General features: G+C 54.4%; 1 protein-coding gene across 1 annotated transcript in view; it reads left to right on the top strand.

Moving 5' to 3' along the window:
• Window positions 1-1,360: 1,360 nt before the first annotated feature.
• The window catches only part of LOC147213671 (polypeptide N-acetylgalactosaminyltransferase 10-like), a 43,604-nt gene continuing 19,371 nt past the window's right edge, over window positions 1,361-25,593 (top strand). Inside the window, exons 1-5 of the mRNA XM_086142263.1 lie at window positions 1,361-1,672; window positions 16,222-16,327; window positions 17,434-17,572; window positions 19,648-19,814; window positions 25,255-25,440. Of these exons, the coding sequence (XP_085998389.1) occupies window positions 1,478-1,672; window positions 16,222-16,327; window positions 17,434-17,572; window positions 19,648-19,814; window positions 25,255-25,440 (793 nt within the window). The 5' untranslated portion in view covers window positions 1,361-1,477. The remainder of the gene's footprint in view (window positions 1,673-16,221; window positions 16,328-17,433; window positions 17,573-19,647; window positions 19,815-25,254; window positions 25,441-25,593) is intronic.

Here is a 25,593-nt window from a genome sequence, read left to right as displayed (position 1 = left end):
TGTGCTTGATCTCCACCTGAGCTCTACCTGGCCTTCACTCTTCTTCTACCTGATCTCCACCTGACCTCCACTCAACTTCCACCCCACCTCCATCCAGACACTATCAGATCTCCAACTAACCTTCGAAGTGCCTCCACCCTGTCTCCATCCGCCTCTAGTGGACCTCCACTCCAGCTCCAACTGACCACTACCTGACCTCCATCCAACCTCTAAACCACCTCCACTCAACCTCTACCTGATCTCCATCCAGACACTATCTGATCTCCAGCCAACCTCCAAAGTGCCTCCACCCTGTCTCCGCCCACCTCTAGTGGACCTCCACCCAACCTCCAACCGTCCACTACCTGACATGCATCTGACCTTTAAACTGCCTCCACTGAACCTCCACCTGATCTCCACTCAACCTCCACCCCACCTCCATCCAGACACTGTCAGATCTCCAACTAACTCCAAAGTGCCTCCACCCTGTCTCCATCCGCCTCTAGTGGACCTCCACTCCATCTCCAACTGACCACTACCTGACCTGCATCCAACCTCTAAACCACTCAACCTCCACTTGATCTCCACCTGACCTCCACCCCACTTCCACCCCGCCTCCATCCGGCCTCCACCTGATCATCCACACCGTCCAGACCTGCACGGGAGCTCGGGGTCAAAGGTCATCGTGACACCGACGGAAAAATATCCCCATCACTGACACGCCGCCGTGTGACATCATCACCTCCATCTCCTAAACCCATCGATCTGCAGATACTGTTTATCTGCTCATGTGTGTGTGTGTGTGTGTGTGTCACGTATCCGTTTCCTTATTTTATTATTATTATTGTTATCATTTGTATTACTTTAGCAGCACTTGAAACGGACTCCTTTCGTTCATTGATTTCTATGATGAGTACGGTTTATTTTTGTCAAACACAGCGGCCGCTTCGATTACTTTGTCAAAAGAGAAGAAGAATTAAATATATTCCAAACCCAGTGAAGAAACCCTGCTAATTAGTTCTGGATATAAACAGACTCGGGGGAAAAATAACCGGACTTATTTTCCCGGCGATTTTTGGTCGAAGCTCTAATTTCCGAGTCGCACTTGAACGCAACGCGGGGGCCTTATACTTCCGCTTCTCTCCCCGCGCGCGCACGCCGGCACGAAGAACCCGGAAGTGACACGAAATACTTTTGCCATCATTTTTTATTTTTCCTCTCACACGATAAATTTGGGAATTAATTCAACCGCGAGGATTTCGAAGAGAAGTTTACTCCTTTTTTTTTTTTAATTTCTTATTCTTCTTCTTGTTGTTGTGTTCCTCGCCGGCCGGGCGGCCGGAGCGCCCCCGAGCGGCGGCGGCCGGTGCCGGCGGAGGGTTGGCAGCCAGTGCGCCGGCTCGTCCAGCCTCCCAGCCGGACTGAAAGTTACCGCGGCGCGGAGGAGCGGAGGAGGAGCCCCGGCGGAGCCCCGGAGGAGCCGCGGAGCCCCGGAGCCATGAGGCGGAAGGAGAAGAGGCTGCTTCAGGTCGCCGGGCTGCTCGTCGCCGCGCTGCTTTTCCTCCCGAACGTCGGGTTGTGGTCGCTCTACAAGGACCGGGGGGTCGACAGCCCGCCGGACGGGAAGGCGGCGGCGGCGGCGGCGGCGGCGGCGGCGGCGGGCGGTCCGGTCCCCGGCGGCGCCCCGATGCAGGTAAGCCGGTGGCGGTGAGGGGGATCACGGCGTTCCGGTTCCTCCGCATCCGCCCGCGCGGAAAGACTATCGCATTCCCATGCTGAGCGTGTGTGTGTGTGTGCGTGCATGCGCGTGTGCGTGTTTGCGGTTCTCCCCCCCGCAGGCCCCCCGGCCGCGGCGGGGCCACGTAGCCGCGGCGAAGTTACGGCCGGACCGCCGACTTCGGGAAGTTGCGTTCACGGACCCGTGCACGTACGGACGCGCGCTTGCTCGTTGCGTGTATCTGTTTCGCCTGCGTGCTCGTGCATGCACGGGGAAGTTGTTTTTCTGTTTGTATGTATGTGTGGGTGGGTGGGTGGGTGTGTTTGGGGGTGCACGTCCGCGTGCCCGTGGCGGTGCGTTCAAGGTCCGACCCACGTCCCGCAACATCGCGCACGCACAACAGGTTGTGGCCGGAAGTACCCCCCTCCCCCGCGCCTGCCATGGAGACCATCTCCTTCCAGCTGATTGGTTCATATTCTTTAAAAGTTTTAATTTAATTTAATTTAATTTAATTTTTTTAAAGGGGGGTCATCATCCGGGTATCAGCGCCCCCCCCCTCTAGAAGAAGAAGGACCACTTCTCCTCTTCTTCAGTTTCTTCTACTGGAATAGCGTGACGTGCGACCGGAAGTCCGTCCACCGGAAGTGAGTAGTTCCCCGGCAGAGTTGTAGTTTTTTTAAAAGTCTGAGGCGGCCATGTTTCCTGTCAGCAGAACTTAGAACATGTCAGTGTTTGGGTTCCTGGAGGTTCAGCAGAACCCTGGACGTGTGGGACGTTCCTGCAGGTCCAGGTCCTGCTGTAGAACCCTGAGGGTCCCTGTTAAATTATTATTTCATTTATCCGTTTATTTTGATCAATTAATTTAAGCTGGCGAACAAGCGAGTGATGACAAGAATCGTCGACCGCCGACTAATCAGCTTCATCGCTTCTTTTTTTTTTTTTTAATGAATTAAAGAGTTGATAAACAGCGGTGAGAAAAGTTTCACCGGGGGGAACAAAAATTAAAAATTAAAAATTTTCAAATGTCTTTTATCTCCGAATTAATGAGAAAATTATCTCAGAATCTTAAAAAAAAAAAAAAAAAAAAAAAAATCCAATAATTTCTTTCAAGCAGAATGAATGGAGTAATATTAGAAAATAAAGGCCCTTCATTCATAATTAACAGGGACCCGGTACATTTACCGCCGGTTTAACTCAATCCAAGCATAACAGCAGTAATAAAAACATTAAAAGATAAAATCCTATATGCAGGTGATTTACAACCTTTTTATTTCACCTTTAACATCCACATGTTTGTTACGGTCACCAGCCGGTAACAAAGTAAACTTAAAAAACAAAGAGAGCAAACGAAGGCGAGGTTAAACCTCTATTTTTATATTTTTCACCCGCTGGACTTTAAAACATTAAATGTAAAAAGCAGGCTATTGGATGTTTGGCGGTATTGCATTTATTTATTGATATTTTTCAAAGAGATATAACATTCAGCATTTTATTTAGTTTGATCCAATCAATTTAAATACATCTTGTATTTTGTCTTGACGCGGCGGCGGCGGCGGCGGCTCCTCCGGTTCAGTCGCAGCCAAACGGCCTGTGAATGGAGGCTTTGAGGGGCGCGCACATGCATGTGCACGTGCACGGCGCTCTGTGCTTTGTGTACCGGCGAGACGGACCGAGCGTTCCCGTTCCCCGCCGGGTTTGATCCGACAGGAAGCGCATCGCACTCAACGGCTAGCATGACGTCGTATGTTGGTTAGCTAACGTAGCGATAGCTCCGGAAGGGGGGGATCGACAGCCTCCTTTCTGTCCACCAATAGCAGCAGTCGTGACTCAAGTGGCTAGGTAACATCTAGCGGTACTGGAGTTGTATGGTCGTTTCAGGGACAAGGACCAAAAGACCAGAGGCAGAGATGAAGATATTGAGGTTCTGAGTGACCAGGATGGAGAAGATCAGGAATGAGTCCATCAGAGGGACGGCACATGTTAGATGTTTTGGAGAGAAGGTCAGAGATGGTTGGGTCATGGACAGAGGAGGGAGAGTGAATATATTGCTAGACGGATGCTTGAATTGGAGGTCTAGAGGAAGACCAAAGAGAAGATCTATGCATGTTGTGAGAGAAGATATGAAGGTAGTTGGTGTGAGAGAGGAGGATCCAGAGAATGGGATTAGATGGAGGAGGTTGATTGGCTGTGGAGACCCCTGTAAGGAAAAGCCCAAAGGAGAAGAAGACTTTGTCACAGGGGTGCAGGACATGTATGACCGAGACAAAGTGATGACTGAGATGGTTTGGACATGAATACTCCTCTGTTCATGTCCAAACGGTGGAGAAGAACTGGGTAGAAGGTTGCTGAAGGTGGAGCTGCCAGGCAGGAGGTCTAGAGGAAGACCAAAGAGAAGATAGATGGATGTTGTGCGAGAGGATATGAAGGTAGTTGGTGTGAGAGAGGAGGATCCAAGAATAGGGTTAGATGGAGGAGGTGGGTTGGCTGTGGAGACCCCTGAGGGGAAAAGCCCGAAGAAGAAGAAGGAGTTGGATGGTTGTCATGAAGGTGGGGGTCTCACTATCTGAGATGACCAGAAGGTCGGCAACCGCAGGAGGTCTCGGTTCAGTTCAATGTCGCAGAACCCCATTTCCCGTTCCACCTTTGACCTTCATCACTCGCCCTCCGGTCACACTCTTCTAGAGGAGCAGGACTCAAAGGTCTGGTGAGGTTCTAGGTGGCGTGGGAGAGGAGAGCCGAGGCTCGGAACCCCCCGTCAGGTGGATCCTCCTTCGGATTCGCTTTTCGGGCCAGTCAGCGGTTGATGGATAACATCCAATCTGGATAAAAGGTTCCCTTGCCATCAGGACACCGACGCCAGTTCGGCCCATTGATCTTCAAAAAACAAGCAGGTTGATTGAAGTGTTCCCGTCAGGAGAACCTTCCCATTCACGGGAGCAGAACCACGTCAACTAGAGCGGTTCCACTTCTTGGCATGTCAGTTCTACCTCGGTTCCCGTCCCGTCGGACAACCGACAACAACGGCGTTCGGGGGGGAAACCGAAACCAATAAACCCACGGGAACGCGTCAGGGTCCAAACTCTTGTCGGGTTTCCCCGAGGCTTCGGCTGCTTCTTCCTGGTAACGGCGCCGAGGAGGAGGATGTCCCCGGTTGGCTCCGCCCCTAACGGACCCTGCACTCGTCCTCCTCCATCAAGGTACCTTTGGCCTCCTTCCCCTCGGAGAACACGCCTCCCTTCCGCCTGCCGTCCAGTGGATCCCTCTGTTAGCTCACCTTCTCCTCCAAGTGATTTGTCAAGGCTTGTGAGTTAAGACGGGTTCCTGTTTGTTTAGCGGGCGTCAGATGAAAGTTCAACGTTTATCTCCACCGAGGACAAAGTGAATTCTTTTCCGCGTCACCGCCTGGCTCCGCCCCCTCGCCATCCACCCGCCCGCCCGCTGAACGGCGGGGAGGAAAAAAAAAAAGAAAACAGGTGAAGAGGCAAACAGCCGTCACGATGGTTTAATCAGCCGAGCGTGAGGGAGGACGGATCCGGAGGCGAGTGCCAACCGCTGCTCGCTCTTTCCCCGTCGGCGCTGGTGTTTGCGGTGCCTTCACGCCTTGTTCCTGTGTTGGAATCCAGAAATTTCTATGATCATGACGATGAGGCGAGCGTAGTCCTGAGATTTTCTATTCCCCTCTGAACAACATCGCGATCGAACGTAACCCAGGATTGACTCGCCGTCTCTGCTGTCACCGCGTTTGCGTCGGCGGAGTCACCAGGCCTTCGGCGTCCTTGAAGCGAAGGGGTCGCCCAATCTCTCACCGGCTAACCGTGAGAACCCGTGAGAACCTTGAGGGCACCGGGTCGGAGTTCCTTCCGAAGCAGAAGATTGGGCACGGCGCCTCCTTAAGGAGAACAGATGATGTTCCCTTGTGATGTCAAGGTGCTATTTGGACAGCTACCTCTGTCCTCCTGCTCTGGTATGCTAACTTCCAGTTAGCACTATGAGATGCTAGCCTCCCCGGGCCAGAGATCGATCCGGACCCAGTGCTTGTACCCAGAAGTACTCTGAGTATCGGGTTGGCCGGTCTGTCGGATGACAAACCCTAGACCTGAGAATGTGGAGACTCCAAGAGTCTCGGCGAGGGTTCCACATCAGCGAGAACTACTTTGGTACCGTTCGGTGCGATCATGTTTTACCTGGACGTTTTTTGGTACAGCGCTGATCTTTGCACCGCGGCGCCACCCAGGGGCCCGTGGTTGATGAAACGTTAGCAAGAACATTTTGCTGATCGAGCCGAAACAGCCGCACACTGTAATCTCCCGCAGATGCTAATCATTGCCGGAGATGGAATTGATGAGTGAGTAGCCAACTTAACTCGGCGAGCCCGGACAAGCGTTAATGGACTGAAGGGCCGCCGTGACATTTCACGGGATATTTCCGATATTAATAAACCAGCTCCCCTTTCTCAGGGAGTCTTCGGGGCCGCATTAACAGGGAGGAAGGCTATCGGAGTATTGATTGGATACGAGGCGCCGCCACCGCCGCCTCGCTCAAAGTCACCCGCCGCTTGTTTTTATGTCACCGACTGGCTCAGGTTGTAATTAATGTCTGACAACATGATGGAAAAGGAGCCTTACAAGCGCGGTGCGGTGTAACTCTGCTCCTGAAGCCTCGCTGGAGGGGGGCGGGGGAGGGATGGGGGTTGCCGGGAGACGGCGGCGAAAGCGGATACGGGACAGAACAGATAGTAGAAAACCCCAAAACAAATCTGCTCTGCTGCCAGGCGAGCGCTGAGAGACGAGGGTGGTGCTGCGTAAGGAAGTTATTGTGTTAGCCGTCTGTCGCTAAGGCAGTCGGGCAGCAGAGGAGCCCCATAAAGCCAGACGGGGTAATACCCCGGGGATGGCGTATCTAAGGAGGCACCCTCGCGGTAACGAACCGGCGGTTCTTGTATCCAGGTTAAGCTCGTCCGTGTTGACAACTCCAAACCAGAGACTTTCCCTTGTATGACCGACCAATCCCGGAATGGCATTCTTGAACCGGGGTCCCCTTGAGAGCACAGGCGCACCGGACGGTTGAGGTTGAACCCAGTCCGTCAGGATCGGTCCGAGCGTGCTCTGATAGTGTCTGCCTTATTTGCAAGTACGGTGCTGACGGTTGTGCGAGTGTTGCCGACGAGCAGCAACAACAAGGCCCTCGGTATCTTCCTGTACAAGTTCCTCCTGGAATTGATGACTTGTGGTTGATTTTCCATCTGAGGTTCCCTCTGCCCCTTACTTGGATTCAGGATCAGTTTATGGTGGCATCCATCAACTCGGGTTTTGTACTAGTTGTCCGCCACCCTCCCATTCCCATGCTGGGTCTGCACTGCCCCCGCGGTCCTCAGAGGTTCTCTGATACCCCATATTATGGTAGTTCTGTAAGGATGCCCCAAGGGTACCTGACTGATGAACCCTATGCATGACAGTTTAATGCCTCAGACAACTGGCTGTTAAGAAGACCTACAAGGTAGTACCAGTGTGTGTGTGTGTGTGTGTGTTCCATCACTCCCACCGTTGTCCTGGGTGTTTTGATCAGTGTTCCTCACCCAGGAAAATGATCCAGGCCAGAATAAAAGCCTTTCGTCTCTCGCCATCGGGCCGCCGCTGCCGCCACCCGACCCCCCCACGCTTCCATGTGCGACCGGCTGCGTCTGTTTTCACCGGATCCTAGATGTTTCCTGCGGCTCACAGAGCTTCAGAGGACAGATTTGAAGCGGCGGCAGGCGTTTTGTAGTCCCCGCGGTCGGGGCCGCGGCCACGCCGACGCCTCTGAGCTGCCGTTTGAAGGCTGAGGCGCCGTCTCTGGCAGAAGTCGCCCCGTCAGACCACGGCCTTCCTCGCCGAGACGCTTGTCAGAAAGCAGCAGGTGATGTGATCTGTGTGTTTACCAGGCTTTGATCAAGCGTAGAGGCCTTCCAGCGCCCCCCGAGCCACCCTGGATGCTCATCGGGGGGGGGGACAACCTCCCCCACCTTCAACTATTTTTGCGTTTCCCCACGCCGTTCGCGGCAGATGGATCATCGGCAAAGGGCGAAGTGATTTCCAGAACGATCCCCTTTTGATTTCCCAAGTACCAGCGGGGTCACTCCGCTTCGCCCGCCCTCTAGGACCTCGGCCATACCTCGTGTTTGCGCCGACGGTATGCCCGTTATTTTTCCGACGGCGTTGATGGCACTCGTCCTTCTCTACAATCCACGCTCACACACACACATGCATCCTTTTATTTCCTGCTGTCCAGCTCGCTGCGCCCGTTCCCCTCCCCACCAGTCCAGAATAGAGTATCATGACTAACCTGCGCCGCCTCTCGCCGGCAGCCCGGTTATTCACCGTCGCAATCGATGCACGAGATGTGCTGCGCGGGGCGACGGCGGGCGGCTGCCTTTTGTCCGGGGTTGGAAATCTTCGTCAATAGTACATTTGTGAAGGTCTGCGGCTTCTAGACAGAAATCATACCGCCCTCCCGCCGTTCCTGAGTCTTGCAATCCAGTGAAAATCAGCATCCCTGTTACGGTCAGCACTATGGATGGATGGTTCATGTGGTTCTGGGTTCTCCTGCTCGGGCTCCTTCCATCTTCCTCTCAAAACTACAAGAACACATAGCTTCTCGTGGCCTCGGCTTCCTTTTGGGGTGTCATGGCGGCGCGCCGGCCAACACCCCCGCCGGTCCCTTTCCGCCAGGGTCTTCTCTGTGGAGTGGGTTCCCATGTGCCGGGCAGAAGGTGCGCAAAATGAACGGACGATCTGGAGAAAGATCTAAGAGTCGAGGTGGAAAGGTGGCGTTGTCACGGAAACCACAGCATCACGTGACCGTCCGCCGGTGACCGGAACTCATTTTCATCTAATTGTCATCTGCTCTGATCCAAACCCCAACACGGCCCCTATGGCGGTGATCGATAGCCATCTGCCGCGAGCGGAGCGACCGTCCCCATTGGCCGATCACTGTCGTTGCCGTCGAACATTGACAAGTGTCTTCCAGAGGAGTTGTAGCCCCGCCCCTCGCCGGCTGTCCATCGATATGGAAGAAGCGCCCGGCCCATAGACTCCCTGGGCTCGGCACAGCGCTGCATTGCATCTGGCTGTATGGGGGTTGGGGGGGATGAAGAGATAACAGATCCACTTGTCATTATGCAACCCCCCCCTCCTCGCTGTGGCGCCCGGCCACCGACGCTGAGTGGGGCCAGAGCGGGGTCAGTAGCATGAAGAGATAAGACTGAGAGATCTGCTCCCGGAGGGGGAAGCCGGGGGAAAGGTCGAGGGGGAAGGGGGAGCGAAGGGGGAGTCAGCGGCAAGACCGGGGACGAGTGCCGATCGGATCGGACACTTCACCGGCCCGCGCCTTTGGTCGTTTAAGGTGGTGACGCTGTTCTGGGGTCTGTTCCCGAAGGTACGGGGACGTCGCTTGATTCTACGGCCCTTGTCGAGGACGGTCACCCGTCCCGTGCCACGACCGCTCCGAGGTCCGGCGCCGCTTCCGACGACTTCCTGGTTCCCGGCTCGGGCGATACCCTTTACTCTGCTTCCTGTCACCGCGATGTTAACGACAAGCAGCTGGTTGCAGCCACCCCCTACCCCCGATTCCCCCTGGGTGGTGTCTGGACGGCGGCCAGGGGAGGCCACGGTGCCAACGCAGCTATAAATCACCGCCCGAGCCGCCGCGCACATCCGTCACCATCCATCACCCCCGCGTCTCCTGTTAAAACTTCATTTGTGACTTGAAGTGGCGCCGCGCCCGGGCGACTCCACGCGCTCCGACTCCGCCGTCCAAATGTTCTAGTCACGTTCCCGGGTTCCGACCCGTTTTCCCGTCTTTGCCCGAACAGGGCTTTGACTAGGAAAGAAAGAATCAATTAGCGCCCTAAACGCGGCGGCGGTGGCGTTTTGCTTCGGAGAGGCGAGCCGTCGGCGCCGAAGGCGACGAAGATAAACACTGACTCACTGTTTCTCCGCAGAACGCACCTCCTACGAGGGGCTGACACATGGAACTCTCTTCTCCCTCTGTTTGCGCGTCAGGCGTCCAAGAACGCCGGACAGTTCGGCGCCCGCAGGAGGCGGAGGAAGCCGCCATCTGCCGCCGCCTTTGTCCGGCGCGCCGCCTCGCCGTCCGCGGATAATGACCGCTGCCGGGAGACCGGTCTCCTAACGGACGGGGGGTCGTTTGAGATCCGAAACGGATCCACATCCCGGGTTAACGCTCTGTTTTTGATGCCGGGAAACAAGCGGAGTTCGTTCGGGGAAGCGGAAAATTTCTCATTTTTTTTCTTCCGAATGCCGCCGAAATGTTTGTTCCCCCCCCAAGAACTTTCTTCGCTCCCTCCGGATTCCTTTGTCCTTTACCCGAGATTTCACTGCTTTTCTTTCCCCTCCATCACCCTCCGCTTCGCCGGGAAGATATTTATCTGAAAGCAAATGAATCAACCCCTCCCTCCCTCCGCCCGCCTCCGTTTGCTCTCGGCTACAGTTGTTTGCCAGAAAGATCAGGGCAGTATCAGAGAAAAAGTCAAACATTTGTCGGGGGGGTGGGCGGCGGCAGGGGCGGCGCGGGTGGAGGACGGTCGGGGAAACAAGTCCCGACGGGTTTTTCTCTCAAATCTACAGGGAATGTCGACTCCAAGAAGGGTATGCTTTGTCGTCGCAATCCAGAAGGTTCCCGGTTTGATGCCGCCGGTCGACCCACGGAGAAGTGCCTTGGAGATTTGCCCCCGCCTGAGTTCTCCCTGAGTCCTCCTACACCCGTTGTCCAAAAAGCCCTGAAGAGCAAAGTGGGCGTAGATATATATAGATGTATGGACCTCCATGTGACAGCTGACCCTGCGATGGACCTCGACCTTCTACACAAAACATCTGCCGTCAACAATCCATGGATTGTTTGCGACATCAGGAACCCTCCCTGGTAGATTTTACAAAGGCGAAATTTGGCGAAAGGTAGCCAAAGAGGCATCCGTTATGATCCGGGCCACGTCGGTTTGATGTAGCCAAAAAAAAAAACAATTTTTGTTTTTTTCTACCCCTTTTTGCCGTGGAGGCGGTCTGAGCCGAAGGCTACGCCTGCGCTTCTCCTCCGAGACGCAGGTGAAGGCCGGCTGCTCCGGCGCCGCCGACTATTTTTAGAGAAAGCGCCAGCTGGCGGTCGCTACCGTGTCACGGACCGGGACATACCCGGGGAAATTGACTTGGCAACGGAGCGGTCCGAAGGTGGAGGACGGGGAGCGGGACAGGTGGGAGCCTGGAGAGGGCGGAGAGGAGAAAGAGCAGCTGGCTGTCAGACAGGGGCAGCGTTGACCCTGGAGTTCAGACCGGACATACCGTGGTTTCAAATCGCCTCCGCCGATCCCCGCGGCCGCGGCCTCAGCCGTCCGCCGGAGTTAGGCTACCGCCCGGCGGACCCGAGGGGACGGGTTCCTGTCCGACACCTCTTGTACGCCTTTTAAAGGGCGACACCTCGCCCTCTGGGCAGCCATGTTTTGCGTCCCAGTCACGGACATGCGCCGAATGATATTCTCCGGTGTTCCTTTGCGTTACTCACACCCCGCTGGGTTTCACACCGGCGTATTTTTACCTCGACCCTGCGGCCGAGCGTTACTTTCTGAAGGCGCGGATGCGAATCCCCTTGGACGCAAAGACTGTGAGTCGTAATCTTGGGCTTATGGACTAACGGTGACACATTTTTATTTAGACCAACACACTCGATCTAAGTGCTTTTCACTTTTTCTGCCACATGGGGCCTTTGTCTTCTGGGCCCGGAGGAACGTGTGCACTCCGAAGTCAACAAGGTGGCCATGAGCTTTGCACTTTGATAAAGATCCAGAAGGCATCCTTGCCCAAAGTTCACTTCCTTCTCCGTGAGGTCATCGGTCTCCGGTCGAGGTCGTCGTACTTTTTAAATTTGAAAGACTCGCACCTGCGAGGCAGAGCCCAGGGCGAGGCTTCGATCAATCGGAGGCGCTACCGAGGGGCGGGCGACTCCGCCGCATCTCTTTTCACATCGGAAAGAAGGAACGTTCCGGGTTTTGGGGGCGGCGGATCCACGGTCCTTCGGAGTCCAACGATTCCAAGACGGTCGGAAGTGGCGGGTTTGCTTCTGTATCCGCTGCACCTCTGAGGTCTTAAACCGAAAGAAAACATTTCGTGTTTTGGTGCTCGGGATGGTGCCGAATTAGTGCGTAATGTCCTGCGACATCTGCCGAGAGCCTGAACCCCTCGCCCCCCCCGGCGGCGGCGGCACCAATCCGGCCCGATCTGACCGAATAGCAAACATAATCTGCTGTCGGGCAGATTAACGGCTGCACCACTGCAGCATAGAAATGAGGCTCGGCAGCCGGCGCTTCACAGAGGCTTGTCCTAATCTGAAAATCCCCTCCGTAGAGGTCACCGAGAGAAAAAAGAAGATCCAGCGGATGAGTGATTTCAGCAGCCTCTGGTTCGCCCCAGTTCGGCGGCGGGGGGCGGGCGGGGTTTGGAGAAGCAACATTTCACGACGGGAAGGTTCGATAACGTCGGGGTTCCTTCGCGCGGCGGCGGCGTCCGGGCCGCCTTCGGGGCTCGAACCCCCTCGCCGCCTCGTCGGGAAGCGAAGTTCCACCGCGGAACCAGGAGGGGAGCGAGGGGGGGCGCCGATCAATGCGACCAGACAAGGTCGTCTGATCGATTTGTTTTTGAATTATTTCGCGAGGGTAGATTAGAATGTAAGCACTCGGCCCGCCGCGGCGCCCGGCGAGCAGCCAGCTCCCGCCGGACGGACGGGAACGCAAACACAGAAGCCTGAATGGAATGAACCACCGAAAAACTTGGACCGGCTCCCGAGCGTGAGCCGGGACGCCGACGGACTGTTGTTTTCCGGAGGCCCGAGAAGGTTGGCGCGATTCGATCTCGTCCGGTAGATTCAATCTTTTTATGCCGGGAGGGAAAATACACGATGCACAGTCGCTCCTGGAGTCTTCCGACTTCTTCAGAGGCTTCAGCTGGATGACATCAGTACCCTTTACAACTGTGGGAACTTTCTGAAGGTTCCCGGAACCTCCTCCGGAACAAGGTCGTATCCCGGTGCTTCTGGACAGCGGAGGAACAAGGGACACTGGACCTCATCTCCTAGAACCATAGGAGCTCCGACTCTGAAATCTTTTAACAGTTCCATAGGAACTCATAGGTGCTTGCTGATTGGTGGAACTCATAAGCCCCGCCCATTTCCAGCTGTTTGAAACGCTTCTGTGGTCAGATGTTTTCTGTCCTGCTACACCTCAGAGGGGTTTTCAGGGCTCTCACAGGAACATCTACATTTTGGCCCATAAGTGCGTCGTTGGCTAACGGCTAACGGTGTTGTTTACATGGTGAAACCGTGATGTCCAACTCTGCGGCAGCTTCCAGCACCATGTTGTCCGTGTCCTTTCCCCCTTCTTCTTCTTCTTCTTCTTCTTCTTCTTCTTCTTCTTCTTCTTCTTCTTCTTCTTCTTCTTCTTCTTCTTCTTCTTCTTCTTCTTCTTCTTCTTCTTCTTCTTCTTCTTCTTCTTCTTCTTCTTCTTCTTCTTCTTCTTCTTCTTCTTCTTCTTCTTCTTCTTCTTCTTCTTCTTCTTCTTCTTCTTCTTCTTCTTCTTCTTCAGTGGTAGCGCTGAAGCCGAAGGTGTCCGTCTTACGCTGGTACCTTCTGTGGTTCCTCGCCACCTGTGGGAAAATAAAAAGAAAAGGTTCCCCTGGAGGAGGCTACTTCCTGGAACCCAATCCTAGCTGGACGCTTCTCAGAGTTGTCAAGTGTCTCTACAAGGTACTTTGGGAACTTGTGGTTCCACATCAGATGGTTGGCAATGAACTTGCCCCAAAAGCAGGAGGGGAAAAGGTGAAAAAGCCGCGATACCTGATTGTTCTTCGCACAATGGCATGACGACTCTGAAACCTGTGCGTCAAAGAGCATCTTCAACCCGCTGAACCGAGTTTGGCTCCGTCCAGCTCTGATGTCGAGCAGAAACTGGAGCGAGCTACTTTTCTTTCCCGTGTAGTTTTCTCGCTTTTGTTTGCTTTCCAGGTCAGTAGAGCAGCTCCGACTCGACGAGCCCCGCCGGCGGCCCGATTCCGAGAGCCGCCATGACAGGTTCGCAAAAAGGGGGCGGGGTTTGCAGAGCACCCGGCGTGATCTGGATCCTCTGGTACCGATCAGGCGACCGGTCCGGCCCCTTCTGGAGCTTTTTCGATGTGGTCCGGGGGCTTGGAACATCAGCGTTCTGTATTGTTTGTATGCTAGCTTAGCATCAGACTCTCCTCGTCATCCAATTGCATGCCCGTTTACTTCCCACGGCGTCTGGCGAGGTGGAGCAGGCCTTGTTTCTTCAAGAGAGTCTGACAAATATTGGATCTACGTCTGGCCGGGAACCAGAGCTGGGTGTTTATACAGGATCCAAAATGCGAAGAGCCGGATCCGCGGGGAACCGCAAGTGTCGACGGTTCCTCCATGTGACCCGGCAGAAGCTGCGTTTGAAAGTTCAACCTTCCTTAAGAACCTCTTGCCCAAAGGTGGAGCTAACCCCTTCGCTAATCCCTTTAATTTAATTCAATTACACGGTCGGTATCTCTTCGGGAAAGTCCTGATCCCTGGCGGGGCGGTGGAGCCGGGTCGGGTACGAGGCCGCCTTCACCCAATCGCGGACCCGGAGTCTTTCCCGTCGAGAAGGGAGGTTAGCTTAGCGAGAGCCGGGAAAGGGTTAAGAAGCTGCAACCTCTGAACGCCTGACCGCACCTCCGGGATGTGGATGCTGCAAGAATTACACAACCTTGCCGGATCAGGGCGAGCGCCGCGTCGCCTGTCAATCTTATGTCAACTCGGGCACGACTTCATCGCGCAAACCGGCGCGCGACGTGGCGAGAAGGGCGATGTCCTCGCGCCACCGGTTTCGCCTCGCGACCCTTCCGTTTCCCCGCGTTACCCCAACGGTTTTATCACAAGCAATCTATTATGTGGAGGCGGGTGTCACCGAGACGGGGGGCGGGGGGGCTAACGTGACCTTTGGATCGCAGTAAATACTTTCACCGCGGAGTTAAGATGAGATAAGGTGAGATAATCCTTCATCATCCCCCTTGTTTCAGCTGCTGACAGCGGCGCAGCAGCATGCGGCCTCCTCGGCCCGGCGCTCAGGCGGATGTCGGCGTTCCCGTGCTGCGTTTACATGTCCCTGGGAATTCAGGACTCTGAAACGCCTCTGAGACTCCCGAAGTGAACGTCCGACGCCGAAACCCTGGTGTGGAGCCTCAAAGTGGGAGGTTCCCATCGGTGTGGCGGGGACGAAGAGGCATGAATCGCACCTGATTGGATGATTCCGGCGAGCGAGATCTAAATTGCTTCCTCTTTTTTTGTTCCTGATACATACAATGTACCTTAATTTACCGTCTCCATGTCCCTTCTCCTGATCCGCAAGCCTGATTTCTAATTGGCGGTTGTTTCGCGCCGCCGCCTTTTGCGTCTGAAGTGCTCGGTAAATTGGCGCCTGCGACCAAACTAATTATTTCTCCATTGTTCCTTGATCTCCTAATTCACGCCGCTCAGCAGCCGGAAGTCACCCGACGAGAAGGGTGACTCACCGAGCTGGGAGGCAACGTGGCCTCCGACGGCTTGTTTGCCGTGGAGGTCCTCCTTTCTGCTCCCTTCTGGGGTCACCGCAACCAATCATCAGACATGCTCTTCTTCTGGACCTCCTCTCTGGTCCACCTCTAGACCTCCTCCAACCTCAACCTTCATCTGTGTCCAAACCATCTCATGTTGCGTCCAGAACATCTACCGTGTGTTGTCCTCTGATGGACTCCAACCTCCTCAACCTTCATCTCTGCTTCTTCTCAGCCACTTTGGACCCTCTGTACTTAAACTCCTCCAGCTTCTCCATCTCCAGCCCCACGTAGCCTCATGTCCTCCTGGGTTCCTCTCATCCACGCTGGACCTTCATCCCTCTCCTCTCCAGGTCCTCCAGATGTTCCTCCAGTCGACGTCGCAGCGTCGTCTGCGAACAGTAAAAAAGCCAAAAAAGAAGTTCCAGCGAGAGATAGATTGTTTTTTTCTCTTATTTTCCCAGTAGGTTGAACTTTTGAACTTCTCTGGTGGAAGTTTTCATTTTTCTTTCCGTCTGCGTTCCGGCAGCTGGTGGGCGCAGACGTGAACCGGGCTAATTTCTTCGGATCTCGCCAAAAAACCGTCTCCGGGGCGCCGTTTTCAGGAGAGGCGAAACGCGTTGCGAACGCCAGGGAATCCTCGGTCACGGCGCCGGTGGGCGGATCCACACCGAGAGCTCCGGCTCGTTTTCGATCGACGGAAAATCCGATCGGTTTCCGTTGGAGCCGGTTGTTTCTTTTTCCCGATTGGCCGTCGTCATGGCGACCGGCCTCCGCAAGCGGCGACAAGTGAGCGCGGACGTTGGTTCGAAGGGAAAGCGATGGCGGGATTTTAAGGGGAAGAAGAGAACGAAGGGCCTCTTTACCTGAAGACAGCAGGTCGGGTGGATAACGTGGGACTCCCTTTCTCCACAGGGGGCCGACCGGCCGGCGAGGGACGGACGCTCGCCGCGCCGCGATGGCGTTCGGCGGAGAGACTGGCACGACTACGACGCCATCAGGAGGGACGCCTCGCGCTCCGGTGAGACGGGACGCCAGAGTGACAGAAGGGAACGCCGTGTTCGGCTCTAATTCCTGGAAAAAGGATGCGGTCACTTCGGGGGGGCTAGCTAGCACTTGGGGGGCGCGCACACACACACACACACACACACACACACACACACACACACACACACCTTTCCTATCTATGCTCTCCAGGTTCTCCTTCCTCCTCCCACCATCCAAAATAGGTCAGCAGGTTCATTGAATGAGAAGGTGAACAGCTGGATGTCTGTGATTGACAGGTGACCCTGTGATTGACAGGTGACCCTTTGATTGACAGGTGACCCTGTGATTGACAAGTGACCCTATGATTGACAGGTGACTCTGTGATTGACAGGTGACCCTGTGATTGACAGGTAACCCTGTGATTGACAGGCAGTTGCTGTGATTGACAGATGACCCGTCTGAGTTAAGCCCCGCCCTCTAGCATAATATCAGCTTTAATTGGCTTTTTCTGTCGAGGATAGGTGAATAGATTTTGAACACACACTCACACACACACACACACACACACAGACCGTGGAAACAGCTGAGCTATTAATCACATTTGATTTTCATTTCCTGCGTCAGCCCCGCTGTGCGTGGGAAGCTCCTCGCTCACGCCATAAATCCTGGACGCCAAGGAGGGGGCGGAGCCTAACCTCTGGAGTCCGAGCCTGTCCGCGGCTCGTCACGCCGCGTTTCCTCGCCGTGATTTACACCCGACATGTCGGGAAGTCGCGGTGATGGAGAGACTCGAGCCCCGTCCACACACACACACACACACACACACACACACAGAACCCATCCTATTAGAGTTACATAATCATACTTTGATTGATCGATTGGTCAGCTAGCATAGCAGACGCTTCCGGTGGTTTATTCCCCGCCGAGGCCTGGAGCCAATCCAGACAGAGCTCTGCGGTTGGAGGCGGGGCTTAATCCGTTTAAGCTCCGCCTCCTTCGCCAAGACGCCGCACTCTCCTCCACAACGCAGTATGCTAACACCTCCTAGAGACGTTTGGTAATCACTGCTTCTCAACCCGCCTTTGTGTGTGTGTGTCTGCGTCCGTGTGTGTGTGTGTGTGTGTGTGTGTGTGTGTGCAGGTAACGGCGAGCAGGGGAAGCCCTTCCCGCTGACGGACGGCGACCGGGTGGACCAGGCCTACAGGGAGAACGGCTTCAACATCTACGTCAGCGACCGCATCTCCCTCAACCGCTCTGTCCCTGACATCCGCCACCCAAAGTGAGTGTGTGTGTGTGTGTGTGTGTGTGTGTGTGTGTGTGTGTGTGTGTGTGTGTGTGTGTGTGAGGGGTTTATTTCACAGATTGGCTTCCTCTCAGCCGGAGAGGAAGAATGAATCACCTGGTCCTCCCCTCCATCGGAGGGGAGAGAATGAAATCTGCAGACCCTCAGCAGTTTGCAGGTGTGTGTGTGTGTGTGTGTGTGTGTGTGTGTGTGTGTGTGTGTGTGTGTGTGTGTGTGTGTGTGTGTGTGTGTGTGTGTGTGTGTGTGTGAGAGATAATTCCAGAACAGCCTAAAGCAAAACGGCGTTCCCGGAATTATCAATGGCCGACATCATCAGAGGAGACTTTCATGATCCGCTCTGCTCGGCCAATCACAGCTGACCTCGGGGCCGGAGGCGGGGCTTAACCCGGACGGGTCAGCCGTCAATCAAAGTGTCCCGTTTGAGGTGTGAATGAGAGGGTGAATTATAATACGGATATATTTTATGCAAGGCGTCAGACTCGACACTCAAGGACACCGTATAGATATATATTTGTAGAGATTTAAAGGATTAAAAAGTTTTAAAAGTTACCATGAGGGAAAAGGTAAAAGAACTAGAAAGAACTAATAATTCAAATAAATGTGAAAAAGAGAGCGAATGCTTGTTTGCCTCTAAAAGAAATTATAAGAATAGATTTTATTTAAGGCACTTTACTTTACACTCAAGGACACCGTACAGACATGTATGTGTAGAGATTTAAAAGAATAAAATTAATAAAGTGAAAAAAAAAGGTTAAAAAAATAATAATAATAATAATAAAAATGTGAACGAGAGGGCAAATGGTTGTTTGCCTCTAAAAGAAATAATAATATATTGAATTTTATTATACAGACATGAGCATGTTCACATTTCTTTGAATCAGAGGATGAATGCTTGTTTGCTTCTCCTTGGAGATCATGAATGGATGAATCCATCTGTTCCCTCCTGAAGACAAAGCTGGTTTCTCTGCGGCATCAAGTGTTTTCCACGAAGACGAAGCAAACAAAGCATTAATTAAAAGAAAAAAAGAAGCAGAAAAATAGTTTGAATTTTAATGACAACTAGAAGATAAAAATAACAAAATATTGCTGCTGTCCTTCATCACCGGGAGTCCTTGATGAGCAGATGCGGTGTGTGTGTGTGTGTGTGTGTGTGTGTGTGTGTGTGTGTGTGTGTGTGTGTGTGTGTGTGTGTGTGTGTGTGTGTGTGCCATTTCTGGAGCCTGCAAGCAAAAATCTGGGCAAAATCATAGGCCCCCAAATTTCAAGGACTATTTGGGCTTCCTGACATCTGTCGGTGAAGGGGAAGGTCCTGTTACCATGGTGACCACCAATTCCAGAAGGTCAGGACCTTCTTGTTGTCCTCACTCCGATGCCACCATTGGTGATGGTCCAGTACTCCGACTCCTGGTCCAGTACTTCCTGCCTCTGCAGTACTTTTACTGCCTTTTCCCATCTACGGAGTCTGGCGGTAGCGGGTGAAGTAGTTCCTGCCAGGAGAAAGATCTCAGGTGTTTGGAGAGCTGAATTATCTGCCCACAGAACGGCCGGGTCCGCAGCCAATCAGAGCCGGCCTCTGGGTTTATCCCGGAATGGTCACCTGTCGATCAAAGGGTCCACAGATAGGGACGTCGGTCAATCGCCAACGGACAATTTAGCGTCTTCTATGAACCTGCTGGCTGCTTCTGGACTGTGGAGGAAGATGGAGAACTCAGGGAGGAGAACCTGGAGACCCCTCATAGACAGAAATCCACCGGACTAGACCCTGGAACCTTCAGCAGAAGTTCTAACCACTGCTTTGGACCTTGGATGAACATGGAGGGACCACCGCAAACCCATGAATCCACTCCCGTGGGATTGAGAACGTATGCTCCAGAAACCAAAGATCTTCTTTTGCTCCAAAACCGCGATGATTTGGGTTCCTGTCTCGAGACAGGAAGTCCTGACTCGCTACAGGAAGTCGAACCGGCGGCCATCGGACTCCTCTCAGAGCCCGGAAAGCCTCCCTTACCTCAACTCTACCTTTAACGCTTCCCTTCCCTGTCCCTTTGCAGCTGCAGGCAGAAGCTGTACGCCGAGAAGCTGCCCAACACCAGCGTCATCATCCCGTTCCACAACGAGGGCTGGTCTTCGCTGCTGAGGACCGTCCACAGCGTCCTCAACCGCTCGCCGCCGCAGCTGGTCGCCGAGGTCATCCTGGTGGACGACTTCAGCGACAAAGGTACGTTGGGCGCTCGGGAAGCTGGGAGTTGCCCGTGGCCGTACCCTTCAGTGGGTCCAGCCCAGGTGCTCCTGAATGTGGGTGGAGGCTGAAGATGTGGACCCGGTTCCGCTCCAGGTCCGGGTCTTCTAACAGAACCTCATGGTTGTCCTGGGGGTTCTCCCCATGTTCTCCATCTTCTCCCTTCACTCCAAAATCCGGTCCACTGAAGTCTCTAAAGTGTCCGTGGGTGTGAGTGGGTGATTGGTTGGAACACCTGTGATTGACAGCTGGGTTTAGCCCCGCCCCTTAGCCCCTGGGACAGCTGTGATTGGATGAAGAATTCCTCACCTTCACCAGGGAAGGAACCATCAGGTTCCTGAGGTTCTCAGCTGAGGTTCTCCAAAGGAGTTCTGAGTCACCGGGAGCAGCCCGTCACTGTATGCTAACCAACCATTGTGTGTGTGTGTGTGTGTGTGTGTGTGTGTGTGTGTGTGTGTGCGTCTGTCTGTCTGTCTTAGCCAGTGCAAGCTGGCCCATTGCACTAGCCTGTTAGCCTCTGGCTAACGCTAGCCTCCGTTTCCAGATGGGAACTTGGTGATTGAAGAACCCATGGAACACACACAGACACACACACACACACACACACACACACACAAAGTCTTATCAGTATGTGGGAACATTAGCTGCTATTAGCCAAATGTTAGCGCAGCTCAGAGAGACACCGCCGGAATCCGACAGGAGTTTTTGGAGGAGGTAACAGAGGTGTAGGAGGAGGTGATGGTGTGAGAAGAAGGTCAGCTCACTCTTCATTAGCCTGTAATTGAATTTCCGCTGCCCACGCAGGGAAGCTCCTGCCGGGGGCAGAAGAGGAGGTGGAGATGGTGGAGAAGAAGGTCGACCCTCCACCTCCTCCTCCACCCGACCTCCCGCTCACTTCCAAGGTGAGCTCAGCTAATGGACGACTTTCTCCACGGGTTCCACCGCTCGCCATCTGTCCTGTCCAGGTGTGACGGTGCAGGAGGTGCAGGAGGCGACCGGGTCATGCGAGGACGCCGGAGGTAGCGCTTGTGGACGCTCCACATGGAAGCGTTCTTCATCTTCTATTTCCTGGTTGGCTCTTCTGTGGGATCTGAGCAGCAGGTCATCAGAGGAACTGGAAGAACTTGGAAGTCGGCGTGGAGGAGGCGCCCTCTTCTCGCCCCTTGACCTGGAGAACCCGTCCAGATATCAGCCCACGCCACAGAGGCGCCTCCTCGGAGGGTTGGGACGACCTCGGGACGAGATTTGAGCCGTGGATTTGAAACCCGTCTCGCTCTTTGAACTGCTCTGGATGAAGTTCTCTCCGTTTCTTAGCACTTTACTACTTCTGTGGTGTTATTACACCGGCGTCGTAGTGTTATTACAGTGTAATTACACTGTAATAGTGTTATTACAGTGTAATTACACTGTAATAGTGTTATTACAGTGTAATTACACCGTAATAGTGTTATTACAGTGTAAGTCACACACAGATGGGCCGATGGCCTCAGACACTTTTAATGAAGGCAGAGAAGCCGCGTCAGATGTTCTCGTCCTGGCGCTCGTCGGAGTGAAAAACGAAGGGATGCGCGGCGGGTTCACATGAGCAGCCGAATATTTAATATTTCGGAGGAATAAATCAGCGGGCCGGCGCTTTTGGTGCGGCGCCAGGACGTCTGGGAAGGGATCCAGTCGGCCGGCGAGAGGCTGCCATATTGGATCCACTTTAATTTGAGGTTAATTGAATTGAACAGCGCGAGGGGGCCGAGCGCGTCCCGGCTGTCCGCGAGGGGGGACGGGAATAGATGGCGGGGGCTGAGCCGCCGCCGCCGCCGCCGCCGCCGCCGCCGCCGCCGCCGCCTTTTAACAAGCAGCTCCGAGGGAGATCCGGTAGAAACCGGCAGTGGGAACCAGGCTGAAGCTAACTGGCGCTAGCGATGCATCCGGGCTAGTGGCCGGTGGCGCCGCTGTGACCCCGTGACACGCCCTGGATGCTAATCGCAACGGCGCCTTTTGCAGACGTGGCGCTCCTAAGAGCGATCCTTGGCGCCGAGCTAGACCCTGAGATGTAGCGGCGGTTAAATTAGCCGTTAGCGTGGCGACGGTGTTTATGGCTCCATCTTGGCGCCCGCCGTCAGGACCTCGGCACAAGGTCGCTCTCCTTTAGCATCACGATAGCGCGCAGGTCGAGGATAGTTTCCCTGGAAACGGTGATGGTTTTGTTTGTGTGTGTGCAGATTTGTCAACGTCATCAACCGTACGGTACCTTCTGCACAGAGGGGGCGGAGCCTATCCCAGCTGTCTTTGGAGCAAGAGGCGGGGCTTAAGTGCCTGCCAACCCAGGGCCACGCATGGACCCTGTAGCATCCTTGGATGGGTTCTTCCTGGAGAACCTGGGAAGAACCAGAAACCGTCCTGTGGTTCAGCTGCACCGCCTTGCAACCACGTTTCAGTTGAAAATATCTGGAGAAGATGATGGAGAAGAAGGGTTCCTTTGACTCCACTTTCAGAGTAAGACATGGAGGAGCGGTCGGAGGAGTCGGGTTCAGGACGAGCCACTCGGGCGCCATCTGTTGCCATGGCAACGGCAGAGCGGGCGGGCGGAAGAAACTACTGTGTTTCCGAGTCGACTCGGGAAAAAAGGGTTCGAACTCCAAGACATGAGAGGAGAGGGCGAGACCCTTGGCTCCGCCCCTTTTTGGCAGCGCAGCCTTGACTCCTCCCCCTTTCTGGGTTCCGGTCAAGATGGAACACCAGCGACTAGAAAGTTTCCCCGTGGTTCTTTAGTGGTTCTAACGTGAGTCCGACTCCAAAATACGTCCCGACTCTACGGAACCGAGCAACGTTCTGTCACCTTCTCCTCCACGTTCTGACCTACACCCACCTTCATCCACACCGTCCAGGCAGGAGAACGTGCAGAACCTGCTCAGAGAGAACCTAGTAAAACACTGGATTGGGGCTTGGAACCTTCTTACTGTTAGGTTTGAGCTCCTCACACACTTGTGGGTGGGAGATGGAAGAACCAGGGGAGAACCCAGGCAGGAGGACATGGACAACCCAGCGTTTGTCCCATGAGTACTTGAGCTGGCGGGCGCTATGATCGCCAGGCAGCTGCTTGGCGCCACTGCCCTGCCTCTGATCGGTTCTCTCGGGTTCTGACGGCGTTCGGTCGGATCCACGTAAGCCGGGTTCCACCGCCGTCTCCACCGGTTCATTTGAGAACAGGTGCGATACTTGTATGCTTTTCCTGCGTCGCTCTCCATCAGCCGGGTTCTTTGGGCTTCTGAGACGGCGGCACTGGCAGGCGGTGTCAGCCGGGTGGAGGCGAGGAAGACAAAGAGCGGGGAACCGAGATAAACGTCTTCTGACGTTCTCCCAGACGCAGTTTATCGGGTTAAGGTCCTGAAAGGCTGCTGCGCCCCCACCCTTTCCTCTGATATTCACAATCCAATTAGCGGATGTGTCGGGTGGAGGGTGGGGAGGGCGGGGGTTCCGAGGCGACAGTGGCCCATTTATTAGAACCGCTATCAATGAAGAACACTGACAGAGGTAATATTTTATTAATGCGGGGCCTTTTTCTTTGTCTTCTGCAAACAGAGAACCCCCAACCCTCCACCTCCACCACCGCCTTCCAAGGCAAACTTCTGTTCTTTCAGTCTCCGGTTTAGAGAGGAAGGAGTCAAAGGAGGTGGAGGGTGGGGGTTGCAAAGACAAGATGGGGATCTTCCTGGATCAGAAGCTCTGCAGAGGATTGCGGCTCTCCGTCGTGTCGTCGGTAGTTCATTTGTAGAATCCCAGGAATTGATGTCAACACCCAAACTGGGACCTGGGAGGAAAGAGAAGATGGAGGAGGGGGCGATTGAGGGATAGGCTGCTAGTCGTCTTGTTTCTGGCCGCCTTCCTGCTGGTCACCTCCCATCTGGCCATCTTGCTGGTGGTCACCACCTCGCTGATCGCCACCCATCTGGTCATCTAGTCACCTTCTTTCTAGTCAACCCCTCCTGGGACAGCTTCCTGCCTGTCACCTCCCTTCTTGTCACCATATTGCTGGTCACCTCTGGATTGGTCACCTTGCTGGTCACCTTCCATCTGATCACCACCTTGCTGGTCAAATCCCTTCTAGTCACCTTCCTAGTGCTCATGACCTTGCTGGTCTCTATCTTCTGGTCAACTCCCTGTAGTCAATTCCCTTCTAGTCACCTTCCTGGTGGTCACGACCTTGCTGGTCTCTATCTTCTGGTCGCCTCCCTTGTAGTCAATTCCCTTCTAGTCAACTTCCTGGTGGTCACCCCTTTCTGGTCCCCTTCCTGCGAGTCACCTCCTATCTGACCACAACCTTACTTGTCACCTCCCCTCTGGTTGCCAGGGGATCCCACTGTAAGTGGACTCTGGTGGCGACTCATCTTCTCAGCACACAGATGTTCTCAGAAAGCGTCTTCTGATTGACCGCCCAGATGAACGACTGAACGGTAAAGTCTGTTCTCCCTTTTTCCTCCAAGCACTCAAACGTGGCGTCGTTAGCGTTCTCCATCTGGCCTTTCATCGGCGGCGCCTCCAGTCAAGGAGCCGTTAATTGGATACTAATTGCGGAAGACGAGGACCACCAGGCTAACTCCATTAGTCACACTGCTGACCAGCTGGCAGTGAGGAGTGAAGGGGGCAGAGCCAATCACAGCTGACCATGCAGGGGGCGGGGTTTAACCTGGACTGGTCAGCTGTCAATCATCCAGAGACGACCAATCATTCACCTCTGTGGACAATTTAGAACCTAGCAACTGTCTCTGGACTGTGGGAGGTAGACTGAGAACTTAGAGGGAACCCAAGCAGGAGAACATGCAGAGAACATAGAGGAAGAACCAAAGTTGGAGAACATGAAGAGAACCAAGGCAATAAAACATGCAAAGAACCTAGGGAGGAACCAGGAGAACATGGAGAACCCAGGAAAGCAGTCAGGAGAACATGGCCGGACAGGCAGGAACCAGAAGAGCATGGAAAGAGCCGATGCCAGAAACAGGAGAACCCAGAAAAATATAGAGAACCGAGGCAGGAGAACCCAGTGGACCTCAGTGGTAGAACATAGAACCTTCTTGCCGTGAAGCTGACCTCCGTCCCTTCACAGAGTAAAGAGTACTGCTCCCTCGATGCTACCGGACGAGCAGAAGGGCTACTTTGAGATGACGTTTTCTGGAGAACCTGCAGAGGGTGGGATGTCACCTAGACAGGGTTCTTCTGAGGCGTCCCTCAAAGATCCTACCCGGTACCCCGTATTTCACGGGACCTTCTCCGGTGAGGTTCTGAGCGAGCCGAGCCCATTCCAGGAGGAGACGTGATCGGCCGCCCAATCAAAAGCTACTAAGGGTAGCGCTAAATGTTAGCACAGCCGCTAGCGCGGCATCTTCTCCCGCTTCAGGTGACCCGGGTATCTTCTTCCTCTCCTCAGAGCACCTGAAGGGGGCTCTGGAGGAGTACATGCTGCGCCTGCCCAAGGTTCGCATCCTGCGCACCAAGAAGAGGGAGGGGCTGATCAGGACGCGCCTGCTGGGAGCCGCCGCCGCCAAGGGTCAGGTGATCACCTTCCTGGACTCTCACTGTGAGGCCAACGTCAACTGGCTGCCACCACTGCTGGGTGAGGACACACACACACACACACTGCTGGGTGAGGACACACACACACACACACACACACACACACACACACACACACACACACACACACACTGCTGGGTGAGGACACACACACACACACAAAGGCACACACACACACATACTGCTGGGTGAG

The sequence above is a fragment of the Fistularia commersonii genome, chromosome 35, assembly GCF_037954325.1.
Source record: "Fistularia commersonii isolate RoL2024-O1a breed Wild chromosome 35, RoL_Fcom_v1.0, whole genome shotgun sequence".
In the NCBI taxonomy this organism is placed as follows: Eukaryota; Metazoa; Chordata; class Actinopteri; order Syngnathiformes; family Fistulariidae; genus Fistularia; species Fistularia commersonii.
The sequence above is the reverse complement of the archived record's forward strand: the minus strand, read 5'-3'. Positions and strand labels throughout refer to the sequence as shown.